An 18,448-nucleotide genomic window follows, 5' to 3' on the forward strand; every position below is an offset into this window, starting at 1 on the left:
AAGTCTGACCCTGCGACATTCACAGTCAATCTGCTTTCACAGGCATCCTGCAACATCTCCCTTCAGTGCCACCTAATATGTTCTAACCACCTTCTATCTGGATACTGCATTATGTATGTAAACAGGTAAATCCCAAATGATAACGTTCCCAAGAGAGTTCCAGGTGTTCTACGATCAATGTGACATGACATGCTCAGTCAATAGTCTGTGGGGGGTTATCAGAGGGTTACGCAGCTACAGTTTACTGTGGTGGAGGTTAGGCCTATATGAAGATATACTATTTATCAACACAGTCCTTTACCCCTAATTACAAGTAAATTAAATTGATAACGTTAAGGCTTTGCCGGCAGTCTGAAATATATTTAACAACATTTGTTTTAGAAAGCACGGCAGGACCATTGACTGTATAAAAGGGAAGGACCGTACTTTCTAGTGAATGTAAGCCAGGTAGCTGGACATATTACTTGTACTATACCCCTTAGAATTAGAAATTATACCTCTACACCAGGGGTGGGCAACCCTGCTCCTGGAGGGCCACCTTCCTGCATGTTTTAGGTTTCTCCGCACTCTAACACACCTGATTCGAATGTTTCGCTCGTTACCAATCCCCTGAGACAGTTCAGTTGGTTGATAACGAGTAGATCATTCAAATCAGGTGTGTAAGAGTGCGGAGAAACCTAAAACATGCAGGAAGGTGGCCCTCCAGGAGCAGGGTTGCCCACCCCTGCTCTACACAATAAAAGAGATATTACACCCAAAGATACCCCAATAACTGTGTAGAGTAAACCTACACCTGGTGCGAGTCAGACCAAGTTGATCATAGAAGAATGGATGTCGGGCCATTAACAATATCAAAATGCATGTGCTTGGTATTTTTCCCGAGGAGAGTGGATGCTTTGTGTTCTTTTCCCTCTTTTTGTCATGTCAGGATCATATTCGTCATATCAGATTCAGACGTGCTGCTTTGGTGAGAAATAAAATTAAAGTGGCTTATGAATTGCCCGTAAGAAAGAGCACCATTGTGTGTGAATAAATACAGGACTTCAGATGTGGTAAGTCCTATAGTGCAGATAGTATACAGTTTTATTTAATCCTATTAACATTTATTTTCCATTGTATGACATACAGCGCAATATTTGTAACTCAGTTGCACTTAAAAATATCACAAGTACTGTTTTTATAGTACAATAATCATATGAACTGCACACAATCTACTGCTCTCACCTGCTAACCTTTTTTAAAAATAAATTTTTAATGCAGATTTACTTTTATCATCGATTTGTTATCAGAATGAAAGCTTTACTTCTATTCCAATCCTTCTTGTTTTAAGCTTCTTCATCAAAGTCTGCTTGATATCCTGAGTCTTGAAACAATATATGATTGGATTAACAGCAGGAGGAAAAAGACTGTACAGCAGTATCAATAAAATGCGGACGTCTAAACTGAAAGAAAACCCAACAGTATTAGCAACATAAACAAAACACCTGGGAAGGTAAAAAAGACACGTGATGAATATCTGTGGGGTGCAAGTTGATAAGGTTTTTTTACGCCCGGCAGCGTTGGACATCTTCAAAATGACAACGATAATGGAAACGTAGGAAAACAAGATGAACGCAAGAGGAACCAAAAGACAAAACATGGCCATACAGAGAGTAGTGACCTGTACAATTTTAACATCCTCTCCACACGCCTGACTTGTTATAGAAATGTGGTCACAGTAGCACTGAGCAATGACATTTGATTTACAGTAAGGTAAAGGAAGAGCCTGGGCAACAATGGTCATCAACAAAGACACGGGTATGAACCAAGCAAACCCACAGAGCACAGATATGATGTTGTTTGTGATCAGGACCGGATAACGCAGTGGAAAACATATAGCAACAAATCGATCAAGAGCCATGACCAACAAGATGAAAGAAGTCACTGATCCTAAATAATGAACAAAGAACATCTGTGTAAAGCACCCATAAAAGGAAATAATGCCATCATCAAACCAGTACTTAGATATGATCTTTGGGAGTGTCACAGTGCCAAATGTTAAGTCATTCAGTGCCAGGTGACAAAAGACCAGATATGTTGGTTTCTGCAGGCTCTTCTCATACACAACAAACGATAAAATGAAAACGTTTCCCAGTGCGATAACAAGGTAGATGAAAAACAACAGAGCCGACACGGGACCGTAATACTGCGGTGAGAGTCCAGGAAATCCAAGGATTAAGAAACTTCTCATTCTTGTGACATTGGAGTAGAGCATTATCCCCTATCGTACAAGCTGCACCAAGACAAAGAGAGCCCTAAAAGTTAAATCAAAATGAATCTAATAAAGCATATCAGTAGTTATATTGAGTAAATTATTGCAATTTAGAACAATAATTTTGAATAATGACTTGTAATATTAAAATAGCCCTACATTGCCTAATTGTTAAAGCATTGGTTTATAATTTTTGACATTTCAACCCATGGGCAATCTGACAAACATATCACATATAAAAAGAAACACAGGTTTATAGTTAGACAATTTAACTTTTTTGATTAGCAGTCCAACTACCTCTCAGGTACAGGCCAACAACTGAAGGCTGAGTGCAGTTCCAGGGTTAATATTTGCTCCATGTGTTGTCTGACCTTGCGTATTCTCATAGGGTCATATTCTCTAATGGTATTTCTTTCTATTTCATCACACAACTCTTCCGAAACCTGCATAAAGATTTGAACAGTAGCAATATACTGTACATTGACACAAGAAAACAAAGGCAAACTCAAATCCCATTATTTTGTAACCTTTAACTTGAAAGATTGAAATGACTTTTACATTACATTATCATGTAGATGATTGCATTCATTTAGATGTCTCTTTGACGTCTTTGGTGTCCCCCAGGGATGGTATCCAAAAAGATTCTAGTAAAGCAATGTTACCCTCCAACCATATCTTTCTCAATGAGACTTGCCCATTTGTATAGTTGCATTTATATGGCTTAATTAGTTTTGTGGCAATACTCGCACAATGAAGGGGCTGCTTTCGCAACAAGATACTACTGGCTAAAACGCCATGTCCCACTCCTCAGTGGCTGCTCTGAGGCTAGCTGCTGTGCTTTTTAGGCTGTGCTGGCCATCAGAACTGCAAGTCTGTAGGGCAACGATCTTCAACTCCCATTTTTGATTGTAATGCCAGGGGCTCTGTTGTGTTTCATAAAGGCTGTCCACGAGTCTGTAGTAACAGCTACCTTGTTAGCTTTATGCAAATCAGCCCTCAGTTTGACCCTCATAAATCACGTCAGCTCTCGTAGTTGTTTGCTGTTATTGTAGCTTGTACTCCAGCTCAATAAACGGTAACTGGATCATATCTGCAGTCATCATTTTTAAGATGAGCTGACTTATCTTCTCTCCCCTGGAGAAATCACAATGACGCATGCTAACACTGCTAGCAATGACAGAATATTGACTGTTTTCTGTTTGCGCTGTTTTCTAATTGTGCTCAATGAAGGGTAAATCATCCATCTATACAGTACGCTTTTATAATAATGCAAGTTTAACATACTTTACATACTTTGTCAAAAAATGCTCAAAATATAAATCTTATGCTTTCTGGTCGCTGATCTGCCAGTACATTGGGTGATGTCTGACTAATAAACTTAAATGATATCAGCGGCTGCTTAGATTCATCATTTTGTTGCTTTCCAGGTCTGTTCAGATTTAAATCGATAAAAGTTGCATCACAGCGCCCAGTCTAATATGTTAAATTTTAATTCACAAACGAAAAGAACTGAAAAACCAGAAAGTACAAAAGATGAATGCCTCGTTGATAAAGCTCAATGGTTTATTTAAACAATATGATATCTTAGAAAAAACCCAAACATAGTCAAGAGAGTTTAGAGAAGCAGACCACAGGTGACAAAAAACATACTCCAAGTTCTTAACAATATTTATTAGATAGACCCGACATCTGTAACTTAGAACTACGTACTCTGAGTACTTTGTGTCTTTTAGAAATTATGAATCTGAGCAAGTGAAATCACATGGGGAGTTCCTCAAGGCTCCATTCTCGGGCCTCTGTTATTTAACATCTACATGCTCTCCCTTGCTTAGAGGATGGAATAATGTAACATCTTCCTCCATACTTTTGCAGATGAAACAGCATATTTAAATAGCATCATGTGATGTTTAACATGGTTTCGTTACGAACTAAATCTTCATCTTAACAGCCACAAAAAGACTGATTCCTATCTGATTTACTACTGAGCTATGAAGCCTCCAGACCCCTCAAGTTATCTGGGACATATTTACTCAGTGTTGCCAGTAACAAAACTAAGAATGTACATTTCTACTTTATTAATGTAAAATGTCTTAACAATACACATATTAACATTTCTCTTTCTCCGTTAATTCCTCTCTCACATTTACATACACACCAATATTCAAACACAACAATACAAAATGTTATTCTGATCAGTCCACACCGATGATCATCTGGCATTTAGTAATGATAAAAGAGTTAAACTTGTATTGATAAACAAATAATGGAAATTGCATATTTTCATTGCTGTTATAGAATTCAGGAAAGAGACATACCACTTCATAGAATATATCTTCCAACATAACACGACAGGAATAATGATGATACATAGGCAGAAGGCAAAAATACAAAAGTCATTGTTTTAACTTAGAAGTCTGAGCAGCACCTTTTCCGTGTTGCACTACCATGCTCCTAGAATTGGCTGAAGGCTCTGAAATTAAGTTGCCATGGTTGCAGCTCATTTTGACTTTACAAAATAGGTAAAAAGCTAACTGTAAAAACACATCTGCCCATCAAGATTTGTGTGCACTAGATGGAACGGGACAACAGTTTGCCCTGATTGTTTCCTGTGCACTCAAGGTGTAGAAGAAAATGAAGACCAAGACTGAAATTTGGCAAAATTAATGGCAAGTGGAAAGCAACAACAAAGATAGAGGTTAATGTAAAGGCCAGATTTTGAATGTTTAAAACTGCTTTTCTCTGGCATTCTGCCTCTTCTCTCAGTTTAGGATTAACATGAAAGTGTGATCTCTATTCCAATTTTAGTTTTCCTCAGCCTCTTCATCAACATCTGCTTTATGTCTTGAGTCTTGAAACAATATATGATTGGATTAACAGCAGGAGGAAAAAGACTGTACAGCAGTATCAATAAAATGCGGACGTCTAAACTGAAAGAAAACCCAACAGTATTAGCAACATAAACAAAACACCTGGGAAGGTAAAAAAGACATGTGATGAGTATCTGTGGGGTGCAAGTTGATAAGGTTTTTTTGCGCCCGGCAGCGTTGGACATTTTCAGAATAAGCCTAATAATGGAAATGTAGGAGAAAATGATGAATGCAAGAGGAACCAAAAGACAAAACATGGCCACACACAAAGAAGTTACTGCGACTATTCTAACATCCTCTCCACACGCCTGACTTGTTATAGAAATGTGGTCACAGTAGCACTGAGCAATGACATTAGATTTGCAGAAAGGTAAAGTGAGGACATGGAGTACGACAGCCACCATCAGAGGCAGGGGTATGAACCAAGCACATGCACAGAGCACTGATATGATGTTGTTTGTGATCAGGACCGGATAACGCAGTGGAAAACATATAGCAACAAATCGATCAAGAGCCATGACCAACAAGATGAAAGAAGTCACTGATCCTAAATAATGAACAAAGAACATCTGTGTAAAGCACCCATAAAAGGAAATAATGCCATCATCAAACCAGTACTTAGATATGATCTTTGGGAGTGTCACAGTGCCAAATGTTAAGTCATTCAGTGCCAGGTGACAAAAGACCAGATATGTTGGTTTCTGCAGGCTCTTCTCATACACAACAAACGATAAAATGAAAACGTTTCCCACTGCGATAACAAGGTAGATGAAAAAGAACAGAGCCGACACGGGACCGTAATACTGCGGTGAAAGTCCAGGAAATCCAAGGATTAAGAAGCTTCTCATTCTTGTGACATTGGCAATCATGATTTCAGTTTACAAAAAACAATTTTATCCAAACCAAAATATCAATTAAAGAAAGACCTACAAGTTGAAAGCACAGATAAGACTTTAAAAATGTTGAATAGCGTCTATATAATTATATGTTTTGACTCTTACACTCTCCTAAACACTCTGCCTCATTCCAGATTGCATTTCAGTTTCCAAAAGACGTGGGACAGCCTGATAGTATCAGCCTTATATCGAATTTGTCCCGACATATCCTCAAAGGATCACAATGTGACCCAATCAGTCAAATGTTTGACTGTGTTTTTTGTCTTTCCAACAATGAGTTAAACATTTAAAGTTACATAAATAAAACACAGCCATACAGACGCCAAACAATTTGTCATTTTATGCACAAATGACATTAAATAAAAAGAGTCAGGACTGAATATAAAGAGCAACAAAGTCTGTACAGGAAAGAGGTCCGGGTTAATGGATGTTAAACAAATACATGACTTCACCAGAGACCACTTTTCGAGGCCCGTCATGCCTAAACCTAAACAAACTGTCTCACAACCACGGCTATTGGGAGACCTTTAATTTAATAATGCTAATGGGTATAAATCCCAAATGAGTTAACAACTGCACATTAGTTAAACCCCTAGGAAAGAGCTTTAATTACCCCAGGGTTTAATGGAGGTCTCTCAGCACACAGCATGGCTTTAATCTGGGTTTGAGGCTTGGAAGAATCACCTGCAGTTTATGTTTTGGGTAAACTTAACTGAGGGGACATGCAAAGAATGATCAAACTGGCGTTCAGGCCGGATCAGGCAGAAGTAATGAGCAGGGTGTATGCAGATATACAGTAAAGACCTCCTAGTTAGCATTGTGTATACCCTTTAATCACTCCCCTGATCATGTCTGGGGACTGCAGAAGAGGGGCACAAAGTGAAGGGGGTTTAACTTGAAGTTGTCCAAGTAACGCTGAACCACGTGAGATGAGTGATGAGAAGACCGGTCCGACTAGTACTGTGCTTCAGGGCTAACTCGCTAAACGAGAAGTGGCTCTCAAACGGTCTCTGGCGCAGTGAGGATGCACCTGACCTTTAGGGACATGAGTTAACGACAGCACAAACTTTTTAACTTTTGGCGCAGCCTGCTGTGATGAGTGCTGAACCCAGCATTGAGCAGACCAAATGTCAGTAAGCAGAGGCCTTCACTTGTTATACAGCTCAGCGTAACTTCCTGTGTAACTTGCTGAGTTTGCTCGCTGAATGAGAGTCTGTCTGTGTAGGACTTGTAATATTTCCAAACTACCCAAGACCAGTGATATTAATCTTATAACAGTTGCACGCTCTAGCCTACAATATCTGCTTCAAATCTGCTATTCCAAAAGAAAGTAAACAGAAGAAACATCTGGCCCACAGAGTACATGCAAGGTGACAATGTATAAATACTGCAGGCCCACTATAAGATAGAATAAATATACAAGAGTATCTTACATGTTACACATTAATTGGACAATTAACTTATTTACCTCAGATGAGCGTACATGTCTAACAATCTGCATTCGCCTCCCATCAATTAGACGACAGAGATACATAATGGTTAAAACGTCAACACATTACAATGTGCCTTCAAAGCCGCCACACTCATTTTATCCCGTATAACACCAGAGTTCCTTGTTTACGACTGCCTCAACACTGTTTGTGTTTGTTTTGGGCCTTTTTAACACTGAAAATATCAAATAAACTAACCATGTAAAGCAGCGATACACCAGCAACTCCAGTTTCCTGCAAGGTAAAATTAATGTGTTTGTCAATGGAGTCTGGTGGCTTTGAAGAGGGAACTATATGAACATTTCCCAAGACTCTTTTTTATTTCTTGCACTAATCAGTTTGTTGCAGAAGATACCTTAATTTGCTCAAGCTTTAAAGGACATGTATATTATATAATAATATTATTATTGCAGAGTTATTTCTTTGCTCCAACTTCCAAGCAGCTGATTTTTGTCTGGAAACAACTCCCTAACTCTGTGAGACGTTCCCAGATCAAAGATAAAGCGAAGGTCAGAGTTTAACAATCTTATGGGATACTTGATAAACAGTTCTGAAGAAGAATAAAAACACTGATACACATATGTGATAATAGATATATAATTTAGTTTATTCATCTTGAAATAAATAGCTTTTAAATACACACACATTCAGTATACATGACACACCAAGTCACGTGACTATTGGCTCATTTCACAGCAGACATTTTTTCATCCAACGGCAGGAAAAGCACAGGTGTGAATAATAACTTTAACGATGGTTCTGTTCTATTCAGGTGTCTGAGAAAGCCGTGACAGGCAGTCAGCATGCACACGACCAGGACCAGGAAGTCGAAGCAGCTAAATGGAATACAGCCAACATTAATGCTGCTACAAACACCTGTGCTTGTCCTCCTTTTGGATGTCCGCTGTGAAAAAGGCCTATCACACTCTTATTTGAGGCTGTTTTCTTCTGTACCCTGCAACATAAATCACAGAATATTGTTGAAACGATGACAGATATAATTTGTCTAACATTCACATAGCATCAGGCTGTTTTCAACAATCCAAATTTACCAGATAAAAGAAGCTTTTGCTTCTGTCCTCGTCATTAACTTTCACTTCACCTGCAATCAATACTTTTCATGCAACTTATCTTTCCCCACACAAAGAGATGGCTATTCAAAGTAACACACGAATCAATTTATCAGTGACTAATTGCTGAGATTTGTGCGTTTTGTGGGCCAGTCCTTCTCCTGAATCTCTTCCACAAGCTCTCTCTCATGTCTTTAGCTCTTGCACAGTATATAAGTGGATTAATCATGGGGGGGAAGAGGCTATACAGCATGATAACTACTATCCGCACATCAGCTCTAAATCTAATGCCAACATTGCTGGCTAAGTATACAAAACATCTCGGTAAGTAATAGAGCGAGATTACGATCAGCTGAGTGCTACAAGTGGACAGAGTCTTTATGCGACCTTGTAGATTTGCTATCTTACTTACTGTTATAGTTATAGAGCAATAAGAGAAGACTATAAAAGCCAAAGGTCCCAGTAGGGAAACCATTGCCATCCCAAAAGCAGGAAGACCATACGGGGCCCTGTCCGTGCACGCCAGTATTGTTATACCTATGTGATCGCAGTAGCAGTGGTTGATTACGTTGGAGGCACAGTAAGGGAGAGGGTACGCCCTGATTACTAACGTTAAAGCGGCTGGCTTGGCAATAACCCAGGCAGTAATACTGAGAATGTTAATGGTGGACTGTTTAAGAAGAACTGGGTATCTGAGGGGATGACAGATGGCTAAATATCGATCTAAAGACATCAGGAAGAGGATATTAGAATTCACCGTGCCGAGATAGTGCACAAAGTACATTTGAACAAAGCAGGCAGTGAATGAAATGGTCCCTGACTGAAACCAGTATTTACTGATGATCTTAGGTAAAGTAGTGGTGCTGAAGAGCATGTCACATACACACAGGTTAAGGATGATGTAATACATCGGCTTATGAAGGCTGCGGTCGGTGGCAAATAAGAAGATAATTGTAGCATTGCCTGTCAAAGTTAGGACGTAAACAAAGAACAGTACAGCCGAGGCATAGCCGCTGTACTCTGGGTGAAGTCCAGGGAATCCAGTTAGGATGAATTCAGTCACAAAGCTTTGATTTCCCTCCGGCATGATGGAGCAGAAATGTCCTTAAAAACTTGTTCAACACGATCGATAAATCACTTTAACATCATCTCAATCATTTGCACAATTGTCATACTTACAAAGCATTATTTCCCTCATATGTCGTTCATATTCTTTGGACTTCTAACCCTTTTATACAACTCTCTGCTAAATAAAGTGTGAGTAACTCTTATAGGCTTTAGCTGGATGAATCAACAGTATGGCAGCGTCGTCTACCATGCTGTGCTGCATTCACCTGCTGCGTCACCTCTTTAAAAGACCTCTTTACAGCCTGTCTTGTGACATGTATTGTTCAACCCTTTCTTTATTCTCTGAGGATCAATAACAATCGGTCAATCACTCTTTCTAAGCAACACTAATGAAAAACACGCAAACTCTAAAGATCAACAAAAAGTTGGAGCATCACTCTTTTCTGTGGGAGAGTTTATTTCATTCTTTTTGGACAATAATTACTAATAATCCCGTTCGTAAGTGAGGTAACACTGTACACATGTATCTAATTCTATTGTGCCTAATTGGAAGAACCATTAATTTAATAATGCTAATGGGTTATAAATCCCACAGGAGTTAACACACTTTAACAAACCGCAATGTGTACTTAAAGTGATGCTGAGGAAGGAGTGTTAATATCCCCAGTGATTAATGTGGTCTCTAAGCATACAGTATGTTTTAAGTCAGGATGGTAGCCTTGCAGTATAACGCTCAGTGTTACAAGCACATGACAAGAATGACACAGATGACACTGTAGCATGTTCGTTCGTTCTAATAAAAACCACGTGCCAGAAAATGCGATCATGTGGTTTTTATTATAACTTGAGCTGTTGGGGTAGTTGTAGTTTTAGTATGGGCAATGTAACCGTAACAATAACTGTAAAAAATAGAATAATAAGGAGTGTAGGCGGTATTAAAAACATCTTGGCTGCAATATCACACTCGATGTTGTGATGTTGTACTGAATATAATCACGGCTGTGATTCGGTCGTAGGCACAAGGCCGCGCCACTAACTCAATTAGTTCCACAACTTAACTCAAACTGGACTGTTGTTGCCAAGCAACCCAAACATTCTCCTGCACTCTGTGTCTACAGGTCACAACAGATCAGCTACTTTGTATGATGTATATTTATCTGTTTTATCTAATTTATAAAGCAACCAGTGAGATAAGAGTCTGCTGTGTGAATCAGAGGTACGAGCTTGATTAATGTAGACACACACAGTCTGCTGTAACGTTAATTAACAGTATTCAGGGGCGCTGGTTTAGCTCAGTTGGTATAGAGGCTACAGTCCTCAACAAACTGATCGCAGGTTTGACTCCCGGTCTGCCGATCAATTTGATCCATGTCTTCCCCCACTCTCTACTCCCCACATTTCCTGATATCTTCAGCTGCCAAAAAAATAATAGCAATTAAATAAAAATTAACAGTATTTCAGAACACCTGGCTGAGGCGGAGTGATTCACACAGTGAAAAGTCCCAGTGATGTTGTTCTCTATATCGCCACTCATGGAATACCTCTTATTTTCTTCGCATTTAAGGGCATTCATGTTTGACCTGTCCGTCATTCCATGGCCCAATGGCTGATGGCCGCAAAAAGTTTACTATGTGGTACATGTATGGTCTTTTATTGAATTGTCCCAGTAAAGGACAAATGTTGCATTAAATTGCCATTACTGCAAATTATTTGTACAAATTACATTTTGCGCCACCAAAAAGGTACTTTGGCCACTCAATGTTTCAGGGCTTGGTGGTAGTGGGACCAATACTTGAAAATATTAGTGTCTATCACTAAAATCAGAATCAGCTTTATTGGCCACGTATGAACACATACAAGGAATTTGAATCGGGTTTAACTTTGCTCTCTGCGAAACATTAAATATTAAACATCTACAAGCCTACGAAAGACAATAGTGCAAATGTGAGGAGTGCAACGATGCTGAAATAAATATGATCTTAAAAAAATATGGAACCTAACTACTGTATGTCTACATAGCTTTTTAAAGAGAGGATGTTCCCAAAAAGATTAAGAAGAAGTTTTGATTCAAAGAAAAGACGTATGCAGATGTGTATGTATATAATGTTTAACAACATTGCACAAGACTTTTGTTTTGAAATGAGAATTCACAGAGGGACAAAGACACACAGAGAGGCCGACACTCACACGCGCACAATCTAATCACACACTTGAGACGTTTATTGACATGAGACGCTAATTAGCTTCCTCTTGGAACTCATTTGTGTTTTTGCATTACTGTCTTAAAACAAATATGTCACCCGCCTCCGAGACAAAACTTTCTGATTGTAAACTGCTGCACACATAGTTCAAATAAATCAATATAGAATTGTACATGAAGCATTTATATAGTGTTTTCTGGGGTGAGTTTCCTTGGGGTCCTCTTGAATCCTTGAAAAGTCCTCGAAGGCAACAATCCATTTCTGAATAGTTGTTGGGATAGATTTTTCTGGACTTTTCTGGAGACATTTATTTATCTAGATGGAAATTGTTTTGTAGCAGTTGCAGTCCAAAGTAAGAAATAAAGTAAAGTGTAAAGAATATAAATCAAAACATACATTATCAATAAGGTGCAAAAACCAAATGTGTTGAACCCTAAAGCCCTGAGTTACCCTCAATTCAGTGTTACTAACTCAGAGTTTAAATCCATGTTCTGAAGGGCCCTGACTAAATAACGACTAAAGATCTGTGTATAATAGATATACCACCAAAATACTCTCTGTAATTTGCTGCTTTTTTTTTAGTGTAAGTTAAGCAAATATCGAGTTAGGGAAAGTCTGTCCTTTTTGATTCAGTTTAATATTTAGTTTGTTATTATTGTTTATGCCTCACTCATTCATCACAGCTGAATTTAGCTGAGAAAATCCTGGTCACAATAATGAAATATGGCATTTTGATGAAAAGGGGCAACTAGGAAGACGACAGGCAGCAGAGCAGGGCTGTTTGAGGAATGAGGAAGTGTGTAACAAAGCCCGCTGAGGAAACCTGGTGGACAAATGAAGAATTGCAGATCTAGAAACAGGGTGGGGAAAATGTGTGGGCAGTAAGAGGAGGATGGAGATCTGAAGATACAAATATACAGTTGATATTTCTGCCTGAATGGCACAATTATATCTAACAGAACAACCTGTACATTTAGAGTTTCTGAAATACTCTAAAGACGCTCCAGAGACATTTACAGTGAGGTCTGGTCTGTCCTGATTGAAATGCCAATGTTTGCTAGCTTTGCAGGGTCTTCACAGGCCTCAGTGATATTCTATCAATTCAAGAGTATCTAGCTTCCCTATAGTGATGTAATTCCACGTGTAACATCTGGGCCTCACTGCAGAACCTCTTGCTATCATGTTTTTTATTTGAATGACATTATGCCAGCAATAATAATAAATACATATAAAACTAAAACTAACTTAATATAAATGAAATTTATATTTAATCAGGATAAAACATTCGATCACTACAGCCATTATCAGAGGCGAAATCAATTCAAAGACAGACACCTGACACGATACCTTTGAGGCGCAGCAGTGTGTTCCCACTGTAACAGTTTCAAAAGACAAAACACGAGTCTGTCAGTATACATCAGCGAGAGAGGGAGGAAGCTTATTGTACACTCCATGTTGCTGAAAAGACTCTCTGTAACATGCCTTGCAGATTATCTGGGGCTGTTACAGAAACACCACTTTCCTCAAAGTGAAACAAAACTGTAGCAGTGGGTCAGTAACCATGGTAATCTGAGGAAACCAAATTAGTTTTATAAGTGGCAAACAGCCGAAGAGACGGCAACTACCATGCTGTTGCTACCTAGCTAATAATCTTATTTTTGCTACAAGAAGTTGAAGAGTGATTGATAGGTGGATGTCCTGATATAATTGTATATAAATGTGTCTGTTTGTGTTTTGGTCAGCGATGGAGTAATTAATGCTTTTCATAATAAATGAGGGAGTTATCTGTTGGTTTAAGCTAAGACAAGCACATATCACACGTCATATTTCGATTTTCAGGAAAGAAACATACATCGATCAGCCATAACATTATAACCACCTCCCTTATATTGTGTAGGTCCCCCTTTTGCCACCAAAACAGCCCTGATCTGTTGAGGCCTGGACTCCACTAGACCTCTGAAGGTATGCTGAAGCATCTGGCACCAAGGCATTAGCAGCAGATCCTTTAGGCCCTGTAAGTTGTGAGATGGGGCCTCCATGGATCGGACTTGTTTGTCCAGCACATCCCACAGATGCTCAATTGGATTGAGATCTGGGGAATTTGGAGGCCAAGTCAGCACCTTGAACTCATCGTGTTCCTCTGCAACAATGTTTATGTTTATGTTTAATGCTCTGTCGCTGGTTCACCTGTTTTCCTTCCTTGGACCACTTTTTGTTGATACTGACAACTGCAGAGCGGGAACACCCCACAAGAGCAGCAGTTTTGGAGATGCTCTGACCCAGTTGTCTAGTCATCACAATTGCCCTTGTATTTACAAGCGTGATGTCAGAATCCCAGCCTGAATGAATACCCCTGTCCGGCCCTGATGGGTTGATACAGGCAATAAAAACATAATCCAGGAAAAGTTGTTGATATGTTTTCAGTTTTATATTGCAACAGAATTATATATGATGATCTTTTAAGACGATAGAAAATGCACCTTATTGTTAATAATAGTTTTTATCTGTTTTGACTAAAGCAGTATTCTATAAATATGAGAAATGAAAGTACTCATACGTGGGCAAAAAACATATTACCGTTAGTTTGGCTTAAACTGTTAGACATATTAAAATAATAGCAATGTCAATATCAGTGGTAAACAAATAACACTAAATTGTATACCAGTGTTCCCCCCTGTTATTATTCTTTATTGGCAAAAATGAACACCAATCAGCTGATAGTTCTTTGTTGTTTTAGTTTATCACAGTTATCTTTAGTTATTATAATAACAACTTCTAACATCAGTCTCCCCCATAGTATCATTATTGTTGCTGCTAATGCTAATAGTAGACCTGTTGACTTCAACTGTTACAATTACGATTACTACAGCCTTTATCATTACTCTGCTTCTTGCGCTAATTTATTTTTTGCTCATTTTCACACTAGTGTACCACTACTATTGGCATTGTAACCATAAGTATGTATTGTTGTTCATGTAACAAGGACATATGTTGTTGTTGCTCTCTCTGCCTGTATCTATCCTGCATCTCCTTCTATCCCATTTTCGGCCCATCCAGTCGAGGCAGATGGCTGTTCAACATGAGTCTGGTTCTGCTCGAGGTTTCTGCCTGTTAAAAGAAGGTTTTTCTGCCAATGTGCCGAATATTGCTGAGTGCTACTCATGGTGATTCATGTTGGGCCTCTCTTTAAATAACTTAACAAAGAGTCGGACTAGACCTGCTCTTTTTGTAAAGTGTCTCGAGATAACTCTGGTTATGTTTTGGCGCTATACAAATACATTTTGATTGATTGATTGATAATAAACCCCTTTTAGTTAAATTTAAACGTGTGGATGTTGGCATTTCTACATGCCTGTATGAATGTATGTCAAAAATATTCCTGAATGCATACATGTATGGATGAATATATATTTTGGAGACGCCCTGAGGGGGGCCTGGACCCCAGGTTGGGAACCACAGCTGTAGACAAACCTACATCATCTTATGTATCATTACTACATTTATAACGTGATAAGAATGCAGAGGTGGAAAGAAGGTAAAATCACTGTAGTTATAGTCATTAGTTTATATATTTTCTACATAAATATTTCACACCACAAATTCATGTTACTTCATTAGATCTGTGACTGATCTTTACAAACCTACATTTATTCCGTCATGTAACAATTTTCATATATTTCAGTTTGCTTTGAATCTCTTCTTCTTCGTCAAACTCTGTGAGAGTTTCTTAAGAATATGATCACTGTTTTATCATCACTGAGATGTAGAGCTACAGTATCTGTTCACTTTGTTTGTGCGACTCTCTCGTCTGTCACAGTTTGAAGTGTTGCAACACAAGCAGTCTCTGTTTATTGCACCGTGTCAGCAAATCCTCTGAGGTTCATTACCAGAGCTGAGTACTGAGGAGAAATCCGCTCTCCTGAGTGTGACACATCCTTCCTGTCAGCACTGCGTAAACAAAACAGTCATTAATCTAATGAGCAGAGTTAAAGAAGGAAACAGTAACCAACTGTTTGTAACCATGACACAAGGCATTGTTGTGCCTCGCTTAGTAACAAAGTTCAGAGGGAGAGGAGACACTCTGATGGGTGACGACATGCTCATAGATGCTCACTTACACTTATCAGCTGCATATCTGTCTACAAAAAATTACAAAGAAGACATAAAAACAAAGTCACTTTTGTTCAGTAAAAATTGATATTTAATATTCTCAACTAAAGTAGTCAAACAGAATATGTTGTACTTATTGTAGGCTGCCTTACACCCATACTTACACCTCTCTGCAGTAGGCTGTATACAGTCTATGCTCTGTAATCCATGTTTTTTAAACCTTTGCATCCTTTTGACAACAAGATATTTTCATCTGCAGTGTAAAAAACATTCTTATAACCCTAACCCAAATAATGCATTCATGATACCCATCACATTTGAGACTTCACAGATTCAACAGAAGAGTTTCACAGTTTAATCTGGACAACTTCAAATCTGTTGTTGGATGGCAAGTTAATCCTTCCTTAAATCAAATACACCAACAAGATGCATTATTATCAGCCCAAGACAACGTGTCTTTAGTATGCAGAGCTTAAAAACTAGACTCCATCATTTGACCAACACCCTTTGCAGATATCAGTCTACCAAGTCAAACTTTAAGCTGAACTGACCATACAATTACTCTATAGTGCATAACACGATGTATTAAAGATTGGAGAAGTACAAACAGGATCATTTTGTTTGCCCTAAATAACATCAATGTTGTAACTTGCTGCAGATATAAATGATGTGTACTGTATAGGGCAGCAATCACATTTAGGACTAAACTATGAATGGGAGGAAACTTGAACAATCTCTCATAATGGAGAGTTTAAGAGTTTACAAGAACAATAATAATAATTATTATTATTATTTTAAATAAAACAAGTAAATGATTTTCACACCATTCCACTAATCTACAATGTTAATAACTACTAGGATCATCCTTCACTTCTAGCAAAGACTACAGAATAGTATTATCAGAAAATACATTTACTTGGCATATTAGATTATGGGTCTGCCAGCAGGTATAATAAGGCCCTCTTAAGTCCTTGTATGATGCTTTTTATTTTTGGCTGTTAAACTGTTAATCAGCATCATAAATGTGTTTTTAAATTATTTGACATTTAATAGTACTTAAAAAAAGACTTGTTGACAGTTTATAGACTGTAAATATAAAAGCTGTATGTGTTTTTTTTTTTTTTAATAATTGTTTATAATAGCATCACAAACACATTTATTGAGTTAAAGTAACTTTTATCACTTTTATCCAGGTCTCCATGGTTTCTGTCATTATAGTTATTTCTTATCATGCTGACTTACGTCCAAGTGTTAATTTTTCTGACAAGTTTATTTTTAATTAGTTATTTGATGCTGTAAAAAGGATGATTGACAGCTCTGTTGACAAATTCGGCTCCTGCAGCTGATCTGTTCCGGGTGGGCAGTGTAGAGGAGGAATGGCGAGAGGAGAAGTAACTAAAACAATCACTACAGTCATTGCAGTTTCCATATCTGTGAACGTCTGCTTCAGACCGACACAAGAAGCTGTTCTGATGATGTTAAACACGCCAGCGTGCGGGATCCTTGCTTTTTTTCAGGTAAGTTAAGTGTGTGTTTGGGTTAGCTGAAGTGGCTACGGACGCTTCACTCGCCGATCTCTACTGCGCAGTCTCTGGCTCTATATGACGTCACCATCACAAGATTGCAGCGCCTATAACAGGGGCTATTTTGTCATCAATTTCGTACAATGGAAGCAGATGCAGATGCATCATCCATCTATATATACAGTCATTGCTTGAAATTAACAGCCTTGTAAATTCTAGCTTCGTGAGATGTAATACCAAGTTTCACCACAGTGTGGAGACAAAGTGTGTTTTTGTAAAGGTAGCTCTGTAAGAGCTGTTAGACTTGGCCCAGATGTTTTAAAGAAGTAAACTGCAACTTTTTATTAATTTCTTTAAGCTGTACTTTAAGTTTTAAATCTTATTTTGCATAATTTAGAGTGGACATATGTGCTACTCTTTATTACCTCTCTATTGTCTGTTTTAACAATTTAAAAAATGTAACTTATTTTTTTTCACTTTGATTTCACTTCAATATCGTCTGCATGTTGAGAGAGAGGTGGTTACAGTTAGTTTTTTGGATCATGAAAGGAAATAATAATTAAAAATAACAGACCATTGATACGTTGATGAAGTGTAGAATAGATATCTGACTGGTTAATTTCAAGGATAGATTTTCAAGGTTCCTGATTTAATTACACCGTAGCTAAGGCTGTACATCAAATTCAAATACAGCACCAAGAACAAGAATACTGTCTGACATTGAAACTGTAATTATAATTTGATTATTTAAACTCATTTAATTACCTTCACATTTCTTTTTTTTTGTTATTATCAGAATCAGCTTTATCAGGTCAGTTATGCAGATACAAGGTATTTGTCAGTAGTTTTCAGCTGCTCTCCATGTGCAAGCACAAGAACAAATGTACAGGAGGATACACTGAGACAAGGAGCTAACAGAAACACAACAAGGCTAAAGAAAGATTAGAGACTTTCTCCTCCTTGTTACATCAA

At 38.2% G+C, this 18,448-nt stretch overlaps 3 protein-coding genes across 3 annotated transcripts; all 3 read right to left on the minus strand.

Annotated features, from left to right (window-relative positions):
* Nucleotides 1–1,285: 1,285 nt before the first annotated feature.
* On the minus strand, nt 1,286–2,254 carry LOC138597086 (olfactory receptor 52K1-like). The gene has a single exon (XM_069668616.1). The coding sequence runs from the start codon at nt 2,252–2,254 to the stop codon at nt 1,286–1,288; it is 969 nt and encodes a 322-aa protein (XP_069524717.1).
* A 2,767-nt stretch (nt 2,255–5,021) lies between these two features.
* Nucleotides 5,022–5,987, minus strand: LOC138597394 (olfactory receptor 52E8-like). The gene has a single exon (XM_069668992.1). It carries the CDS (start codon nt 5,985–5,987, stop codon nt 5,022–5,024), a length of 966 nt encoding a protein of 321 aa, XP_069525093.1.
* A 2,699-nt stretch (nt 5,988–8,686) lies between these two features.
* LOC138596910 (olfactory receptor 2AT4-like) lies at nt 8,687–9,661 on the minus strand. The gene has a single exon (XM_069668373.1). The coding sequence runs from the start codon at nt 9,659–9,661 to the stop codon at nt 8,687–8,689; it is 975 nt and encodes a 324-aa protein (XP_069524474.1).
* Nucleotides 9,662–18,448: the final 8,787 nt, after the last annotated feature.

This window comes from Semicossyphus pulcher, unplaced genomic scaffold (assembly GCF_022749685.1).
Source record: "Semicossyphus pulcher isolate SPU_LCO1_2020_fin unplaced genomic scaffold, fSemPul1.0.p SCAF_19, whole genome shotgun sequence".
NCBI classification, from domain to species: Eukaryota; Metazoa; Chordata; class Actinopteri; order Labriformes; family Labridae; genus Semicossyphus; species Semicossyphus pulcher.